This window comes from Varroa destructor, unplaced genomic scaffold, assembly GCF_002443255.2.
Source record: "Varroa destructor unplaced genomic scaffold, Vdes_3.0 BEIS01000002.1, whole genome shotgun sequence".
Classification (NCBI taxonomy): domain Eukaryota; kingdom Metazoa; phylum Arthropoda; class Arachnida; order Mesostigmata; family Varroidae; genus Varroa; species Varroa destructor.
This window is the reverse complement of record NW_019211455.1, coordinates 38,547,740-38,556,908: the sequence shown is the minus strand read 5'-3', so window position 1 is coordinate 38,556,908 and position 9,169 is coordinate 38,547,740. Positions and strand designations below refer to the sequence as shown.

Below are 9,169 nucleotides of genomic sequence, written 5' to 3'. Positions count from 1 at the left end.
TATTAGGTTACGGCACGTAAATTGGGACATACTTGGCAGGTCCTTTACCCGTTTGTCGTAGGGTGCATGCTTCATCCGCTATTCTTGGTACTATAAGAAAGCTTGTTCTTTTCAGAACAAGACAACACAGTCGTCATAGTTGGAAAGAACGCGTCGTTTTTGGAATTCGAGAGAAGATCAGCTAACGTCCATTCTCTCCGTGCTTGACGAATCCCTACCAAGATTGAAAGCTGCCTCTTATACGAAATAAACAGCCTACGTTCTTGCCAGTTATTCATACGACTTCTGAAAAATTCAAGAAGACTTCTGTGAGACGAATCGGAAGATACTCAAAAGCTTTTAGGTTTAAAGAACTCAACAATTCAACACAATGTTTTTTACACATCTTAATTTCGGATACCTATATGATAGGTTCTTTTAGAGGGAAAAATATCAGTTGTCAATTGGGTTGTTCACATTAGGTTCAACCGCTATCGTTTTTGAGACTCTTTTCACTTTTTTGCATCTTTTAGAATGTTTCGAGCTTCTACATTTTTAGGACTTTTGGCTTGCTGTAGTTCAATATTTAGGAGTGGTTTAAGTGAATGGTGAGTATATTGAATAAATATGACCGTCAGAAATAACACTTTTCGAAGGTGCAAGGAAATTTGTTGAAGTATCCGCTTTTATCTCGATAAGGTCTTAGAAACAAAGAAAATGTCCGAAATTAAATGCCGCATCCTTATATATATATATTGTTAGTATTTAGCATCACCAGAGAAATCCGTTGCCTACATGCATGTCTACAACAGGTAGAGCCAAATAAGCGGTTACCACCTAACAAAAAAAAAATTAAAATCGTACACCAGAGCTCTAGAACGCCTCGTGACCTCGACCTCTCGAGTACAAATCGGCATAGACGCGTCTGACATACGTCATTTTTAGCCAAATGGTAAAGTATTTTCCTTTCCAATACGTATACGACATATGTGTAAATGTATGCCTATATAGCATGCGGAATTATATTACCACAGATATAACCCCCGCTCAGAGAGCTGCAGCGTTTTATGCCGAGACGTCTGCCATAAACGGATGGTTGACTTCACATTCTGATAATCGGGCTGTTGTTGTCGTCAACGTGTTATAAGCTCGAAGGCTGCGAGGTTCATTAGTAGTAGCAGCAGCCCAACATTGTCATCGATGGACACAGCGAAGATATAAACTGACCACGGGGATCAAGTGGGGTTTATTTGGAAACATGGCCGTACGCGACACCTGAATTCGGCGCCAGAGGTGGTCGTCGTGGGTGTAAAAGCGAAGCAAGGATTAGTAATTGAAATGGATTCTGTCATATAAATCTGTCGAACTGCTATTTTTCCGCAGCTACACTCATTAGTGCTCGCAACGTCTTCGAAGCTATTATTTTTGTTAGCAACACCTTATTTTTATATGACTAGCACGATTCATTCGCCGCCATCATGGTGTTAATTTATTTCTATTTGGCTGCTTCCATCCGGCTGCAGTACGTCTCAGCGCGCCAGTTGAGTAATGAGAGCCGCGCACATCTCGAAGAACTCCATCGTGTTGTGGTAACTATGCAGGCTGGTTTCTGCCACGCTTGGGTCTTGCGACTGGTCTTCGGCGTACGGTAAAGACTTGAAGTCCAGCAGATAACTCTTATATTCAACCTGATACAACTGCAGGCTCATCTTGGCGAGGCGTCCACTGGGCAAATTCTTACGGCGCACACGAACATGGAATGGGTTTACCACTTTCCACTCCTAAAATGGCGTTAACAGGAGCAACAGGTTAAATACACCTAGCCCGCTATAACAGAACAAATAGAAAAAACATGAAAGATACCAACGAGTTTATCAGAGAGCGGGCAATTAATTATCATCAGTTAGTATCCTTAAATGTAGCATATATACGTTTTTATTTCATAATAATAATTTAATGTGTAATCAGGTAAAAGCCAAGAGCCCTCTATGTAGGGCTGAAACATGGTCTTATATATAGTTCTCCATGTCATTTTATGAGCAGTTAGCAGATGGTAGGTTTAAAATCCTGTATTCTTTGTTCACCCAATAATGTAAAACTATTTTATTAAAAACATAAAAAATAGTTAACAGCTGCAACTATCGCAATGTATAAGTACAGCTCATAGTAAAAGTTACTGCACAAATCAATACAACCGAGATGGATCTTCAAGACAGCGTGAGATTAAGAGTGCGAAAAATTCGCAAAAGGGATTACTCTTGAGATATTATTGTCAGCACGGTAACGGTAAGGATAGCAACTTTATGCTCAGGAAAATTCGGTAATTGGTTGAAGCCAGCTTTAGTTTTTACCTATGTTTTTATGCACAATTTGTAGTACAGTAAAATATGATAAAAATGATTATGCTGTTAGTACTTACAAAATCAAGTGCTTTCATTGCGCGGTAGACCTCGTTCATAATGTCGTGTGGCTTTGACTGCGAGCGAATTCCGAGGTGCCATTTGGCTCTCTTGTGAGGTGGTTTAGGGCCGGCTGTGCTGGCTGCCATCGCGCCGCTTGCTCCAGCTGCGCGCCCTTCTCGCTCCTGGCCCCCCGGACTCAACAGGCGCGCACGGGGAACCCTTTCGGGATGAACATGTCCAAGTGCACCCCGAGAAGGGCTCTCCAAACTGCTCGATAACGGCGGGGGGCTGGAAGCGACGTAAAAGTCCTTAATCTCTAATTTAGCTGTTTCGTCCTCGATGCGTTTGTTGTCCACAACCAAGTTATATGCGATGGCTAACTGGTCGTGCGGATTGCCACTTAGCAAGGCCCCATGAACCTCTTGTTGGACAACACTGAATTTTTCACACACCACCTGAAATAGGATAAATAATTTTAACGCGAAAGATTGCTAAATCTATGCAGCTAAAAATCCACGTCCGTCCGATACACGCCGATGGCTCTTCGTTTATATATCAAACATCTATACTCCAATTAGCAGAGGTAACAAATTTTTTATAAACTATACGCAAACAAGAAATCTGTTTCAACCTATTAAACACGGGAAATGAGCGACAAGGCAAGAAGCGCGGCGCCGCAACTTTGGAAATACCTATACTCACCTGTACAGCATCAATGTCAACAATGGATGCGTCAGTTTCGTTTGGCGGTGGAAAAAGATAAGCAGGAAGTTCTCTTTTAAACCAATCGTGAGCCTTAATATCCTCCATTGTAGCGCGTTTCATCGGATCCACTTGAAGCATATGGATCAGTAGCGATACGACAGACTTGTGCAAATAATCCGGAATTGGAAAAATCCCCGCTATAAATGAAATAGATGCGTTACAGTAATCACATCTTCATTATAAATATTGCAAGACTCATAAGAGACACATGTGTTCGAGTTTATTATTGATAACTATAACTTCTTTTGTTGAAGCATGTTTTGATATTCTAATTTGAAAAAAATTTCTTAGCAGTAACTTTCCACTTTATGAAATCGAAGTTTGCTTAATAGACGTGCGAATCGGTGGCCTTTTGGTAACAGTTTGCTCTTATATATTATAATAACATATAGCGCCATGTTAGTGTTGTGAGAATAAATAAAAACGAAGATGAACGGAAAAGGGTGGTTCTATGGGCATTGATTATAGAAGCATGTCTTAGTGATAGCTTAACGAATAACGTATTTAGATGCTAATCTTAGGGATGTGTTGTGGTCTAGATTCGTACCAGGGCTTAGACATACGGTTTGTGTCGTGCTGGGAGCCAGCCATCTGATGGAATGCCTAACGGAATACCAGACATACTACTCGAAATATAAACATCTTAAAAGCATTACAGAGCTTCAGAGATTTTGTGGCCACGCGAGTGAATGAAGAGAGTTCCTGGTAGACGTGAGTCTTCAGAAAACATATTTCACGTTTATATATTTTTTACTCTCACCCATGCTCACTTACGGGACGAACAAAAGTCTTACATTTAATTTTTCTAAATAGAGTAGGTACGTGTTCATCGTCAAAGGGAAGCGTTCCACAAAGTAGCGCGTAGAGAATGATCCCGCATGACCAAATGTCAACTTCAGGTCCGGCGTACAATTTTCCCGAGATCACCTCTGGCGCGGCATAGTTGGGTGACCCACACGATGTTCGTAGGAACTCTCCATCCATCATCATATTTGACAGACCGAAATCAGCAATTTTCACGTTCAACGCCTGATCTGAATTATTGTTGAATAATACAAAGTCATTATGCAGTAATTGTAAGTGAACAAGGAATGCGTGCCTGCTAGTGCCTTGACATTCACTAGAGGCATATCTCTATACTTTTGTCAAACACAGAAACAATTGTTTTCCAAAAGCGTCAGCTTTCTTCGAGGTAAAGGACCAGGGTTGTTGCTTAATGCAAATTCACCATAATGTACATGTTTGTAAACGTCCACTGAGCCCAACAACAAATACATTTGTGACGAAAGGTATAAAGCGAAATAGATACTAACCTAGAAGTAAATTTTCAGGTTTAAGATCTCTGTGAACCACCATATGTCGGTGACAGTAATCGACGCCTGAGATGATTTGCTGGAAGAAACGGCGCGCTTCACTTTCCTTGAGCTTTCCGTGTTTAACGATGTAGTCAAATAACTCTCCACCAGAAACATATTCCATTATCATGAAGATGTCGGTCGGCGTCGAGATCACCTGGTAGCTATAATGTCAATAAAAAATAAATTTGTGTAGCTCTTTTTAACTAAATCACGCTCCCGGTAGATGATGAAAGCAACGTAACAGATAACCAAAACGAGTTCAACCTTTGTTATACTCTGCATCATCTAGATTTCATTGACCATATTTAATAACGGATGAGATGACAATTAAAACGCTGCTATTTATTTTACTTGTTAATACTCAATTTTAAACTAAATCAAGAGCTTCCAGCGTAGGTATACAAATATAATTTGCTTACGTATCCAAGTATGATACTAGAAAATCAATATTTATAATCTCAATATTAACAGCAAGGACTTTTTAACTAGAAATAAGTCACTTTAGACAGGATAAGTGATAGATGATAACTAGATATTAACAGATGGTTACCAGTAAAAAAAGCAGAAGGAAGCTGAGTAACGTTGTGATCGAACCGTTGGAATTGAGATTGTTAAAGTCTTTACAAAAGAACAGTTTGAGAATCACGCGACTTCTAGTAATAATTCCTTATCTCTCAGATAGACTACACAGGTTCATACAAGTCTGAAGCAACAACTCCTAAGTCTTCCAGTCAAAAGCCGAGCTGTCTTAGCTAAGCCGACTAAAGTGAGCATGTGGTCAAATAGGCTAGAAATGATTTGTTTCTCAGGATTAACCAGAGTATCTGGTTAACTAAAAGTATGTGTCGCGTGTACCCTTGCGGTGCGTCGCTGACATGCATAGTTTATCAGCTATAAATTGTACGATCGCTTATAAAGAGTTCGTTTATTTTTACACTTTTTGGGCTATACGTACAGTTTAATAATGTGTGGATGTCTAAAGAGTTTGAGATTCTGTATCTCTCTTCGGATCTTTCCAACAACATCCAGATTTTTTATCTTCTGTCGGTTGAGGATCTTCACCGCCACTTTGTGGCCAGTCAGTTGGTGCTTAGCAGCTGCAAACGACACAAGTAGGAGTGTAAAAAAGTCGTTGTCTACGAATACTTAATAATTAGCTGGCAGTTATTATGGAACTCAAAAATGTAAACAGATAAATCCTAGATATCTTTAAATATTGATAGTTACGATGTCCTTTCCATGAGCATTATAGAGCCTCGGTAGACTTTTCGAGGATCCGTAGACAGGTTTCTTTTCAAATGTGAGAAACGCCACTTAATACGTGCTGTACATATGCACTAAATATGAAATGTTTTCAAGATCGTTTGTAAATATACATATATAGAACGATCTTCATATTTTTTATTATGCGTAGAGCTGCTTATGATAAGTGTGACATGTCTGGGAAACATCGGTTTAACTGAAAAACTCTCTTAGTATAATACTGCGTCGTTTTGCTACCGTTAAAACTCGACTAGTGAGAGTAACCCAATGGCTCTAACGCCAGTGTACTTCGTCACCTCCACAGGTTGAGCCGCACTAACCGCCAAGTTTCCCTATATGTGAAGCACGACTACTATAACTAACGATAAAGGAAAGCATTTACACGCAAAACATACATCAGCAAAATGGAAGGAAGCCCTGTCTTCAAACGTAGTTTGATCAAAACTTCCCATTCGTTCTTTGCAGTCAATCGCAAACGAACATTAAATCATAACGTACCGATCCGTTTCACGCGAACTGGGTGATCGTTTTCTATCTACAGAAGTATCATTTTCGTCTCATTCCATCTGGTTTGAAATGTTCACATACATAGTCATGATTAGTTTCTCTGCTCGAAAAAAATCTCTATTATTTGCATTACGTTGTTTGACTGATAACGTAGTTCAGCAAGCTGCCGAGGCAAACCAGCGTAAGTATGGCGTACGATGTAAACACTAGAGCGAATAGTAGTACACTAAAGTAAATTGAAGGAAACCAGGATCGCTCCTTTCAGTCCTGTTAACAATGTAAACCTATATAATTGGTATAAATATAGTTTACCTTTGCGTTCAAATGCTTTTAGGGCTTTGCCCTAAATAACGTTATTCACTTGTTGTAGCCCAGGTCAGGTAATATTTTCTTTCATTGGAACCTAAGTTGTATCGAGTACGAAAATGTAGATTCGCGAGACCGCCTTTTAAAATCAGAAAGACCGGAAGATAGCTACCAAACACTTATTATAAAGCCAAACGAAAAACTAGAAAAAACAAAGCCAAAAATAAATATTACAGTATTACCATTTTTTAACGAGTTAAAAAACTGATCGATAGTTGAAGATTTTCATTTTATATCTATACGATATAAAGGTACAATATATATATATACAATACTGCCCAATATATATATATTAGGCAGTATTGGTAATAACGGTGTTTTTTTCGGGCAAACAAACGCAAAAAATAAGAGGCGTGGAGTAATAATGTAAGGGATTTCATAATACGTGGTCATACGTCGTAATTAAATGTTTGCTAATACCGTAAATGCGAGTAATTCATTGCCATGTTCGTTGTGAAAATAATTTTCTTTATATAATTTATCATATGACAAATGTATAGAACAAATAATTTACTTTAATAATAAATTTACAAGTGCAAGAACTGCAGCAAAACACGCTCTACCTCGAACTTGTATTTTAACATTGTTAACATTGTTGTGCATGCATGGCTTATTATGGTAACAACCTTACGTCATCAACTTTGATGAGCATTACTATGCTTTCTGCGAGCATTCTGCATGAACGTAATGCAGGCTGCTATGGAACAAAGTTTTTATAGATATGCTATTTTACGACAGAGTCCGAAAAGTATACATAGTAGTATCGATGTATTAATATCATAATTTACTGAGTTACCCAGCTGCATTTAACTTAAAAAATAGGTTTATTTATCAGCTACTACTGCTTCAACTTTACCACTTTTTTTCCAGCAGGGGGTAAAAATGAGGACTTGGCTATTTGCTTTGAGCGATATGCTGATCTCTTTCATCAGTTTCCGTGTTTCTTGAAGGCTTATAGAGTGAAATTATTGGCTATTGCACACGTAGACCGGTTGTATATTTCGAACGCTCTATTAATCACTGCATGTCGTTTCTTATCTTCTACCAGAAACAACAGCAAGACACACGACTAAAACAAGCACCGTGGACTGACTGATAAATAAAGACCACGTTTCTACCTCGAATCGTTGTTTCCACAGACATGATAATATCATCGCTATTGTAAATTTGAACCGTTACTACGTATTTTTATCTTGCACAATACAAAAAGCTGAGATATTACAAACTGGTTGTTATTATTATTATTAGCGCCATACATCTACTGCCTTGATTCTAACTGTCAATTATTCGCGTGCTCCTGATACATCGTCTTCAAGGTCTAAAACCTTAAATTTTCAGGTTCTCACATTGTCAAATGAAAGTCTACAGCAAGTTGATCTTGTTGCACAAACAAACAAGCGCACATAACAACAAAGACTGATATCAGAAGAAGCTTCTTATTATCAAGCTACTTGATATTTTCTGTTCACGATCATTTATTTGATCTGAATAAACGAATAAATATTATAAACCTGTTAAAGTACAAAAGATTTCACTTCAAGTTTTGCACTTTCCTTTTAGAAGATAAAGAAGGATTAATATTATCAACATTTCGTGTAAATAAAGAACTATGAAAGTACTCACTTTTAACCTTTCCAAATGTGCCAACTCCTAGAGTCTCACCTAGGATGTAATGACCTATTTTAACCAGGGGCTGACCCCCAGTTGCGAGGTTACGGTCCGCCATCCCACAAAGCAGGCCAAAATTATCAGGTAGTACACAGTTTCAGCTGATCGCCGTACCTTCCTCTATTCCTCCTGTGGGGCAATCAAGTCATAAGCGACCAGGTAGCACTCAGCCAACATTAACGTCGTCCGATAGACGTGTACAGCTGCAATGTTGTTGCCTAATATTAATTGCGGTTACATGAAGTAATATCTTTCTTCGCTATACTGTACTGTGATTCACATTTCGACTGAATAAAGCATACTAATCATGACGATAATGATTGCGTCAATTTGTAAGGTTCATCACACTGAACCTTGAAACACTTAAGCGCATTACTCGCTCATAAAACGGCTTTTGTTTAGAGTAAGACTATTGGTCTTCTCGACAGCTTACCGTAAGCAAAACAGCATCAGTAAGTCGTTTAGACCGGAAAAGCACGAATTGCGCACCAAGGTCAATGTACCGGCAGTTGCCCAGCAGCATTAGCAGCGCCAGTTCGCCGTTGTTGTATGTAACAGTTCTGCGCACTATAGGTAGGCACTCCAGGAGAATAACCAGTTGCTCACGATTTATTCAGGATTGGTCCGACAATTTGAAGTACTGGCAACACGGACCGTCAAAACGTTAGTAACAGTCATCTCTGTAGGCTAAAGAGTTGTCCTAATATTTCTGTTTGATCGCAGTCACTCTTGGTTGCCTTTGCTGCCGCCGTCGTCATCGCTGCCGCCGACAGTCCGCTAAACCCGTCTTGTCTCTCTGTTTGTGAATGTGCCAGATTGCGCACCCATAGCGATACAGATAACCTGCATGAGTGGTGTGCG

At 39.2% G+C, this 9,169-nt stretch overlaps 1 protein-coding gene across 5 annotated transcripts; it reads right to left on the bottom strand.

Annotated features, from left to right (window-relative positions):
- Positions 1-6: 6 nt before the first annotated feature.
- AMPKalpha (AMP-activated protein kinase alpha subunit) lies at positions 7-9,103 on the bottom strand. Of its 5 annotated transcripts, none has more exons than XR_015319931.1 (9): positions 8,742-9,101; positions 8,264-8,526; positions 5,460-5,601; positions 4,460-4,665; positions 3,941-4,180; positions 3,084-3,283; positions 2,399-2,836; positions 1,009-1,760; positions 7-285 (listed from the first exon to the last, which is right to left on the bottom strand). XR_015319931.1 is itself a non-coding variant. In XM_086978618.1 (8 exons), the coding sequence occupies exons 2-8, from the start codon at positions 8,364-8,366 to the stop codon at positions 1,509-1,511; spliced, it is 1,581 nt and encodes a 526-aa protein (XP_086834744.1). In that variant the 5' UTR covers positions 8,367-8,511; positions 8,742-9,101; the 3' UTR covers positions 7-1,508. The 5 variants fall into 5 exon arrangements, 2 of the variants coding, with proteins under 2 accessions (XP_086834744.1, XP_022647478.1); XR_015319930.1 differs by having other exon boundaries at positions 8,264-8,511; XR_015319932.1 differs by having other exon boundaries at positions 8,264-8,437.
- Positions 9,104-9,169: the final 66 nt, after the last annotated feature.

What these genes read in the sequence shown, in the direction of transcription:
- AMPKalpha (XM_086978618.1), bottom strand. Translation starts at nt 8,366, where the DNA reads ATGGCGGACCGTAACCTCGCAACTGGGGGTCAGCCCCTGGTTAAAATA. An exon ending in CATCCACACATTATTAAACT is followed by an intron (nt 4,666 to 5,459) that starts GTACGTATAGCC and finishes TTGACATTATAG; the next exon opens with CTACCAGGTGATCTCGACGC. An exon ending in TCTATTTAGAAAAATTAAAT is followed by an intron (nt 3,284 to 3,940) that starts GTAAGACTTTTG and finishes TTTCATTTATAG; the next exon opens with CGGGGATTTTTCCAATTCCG.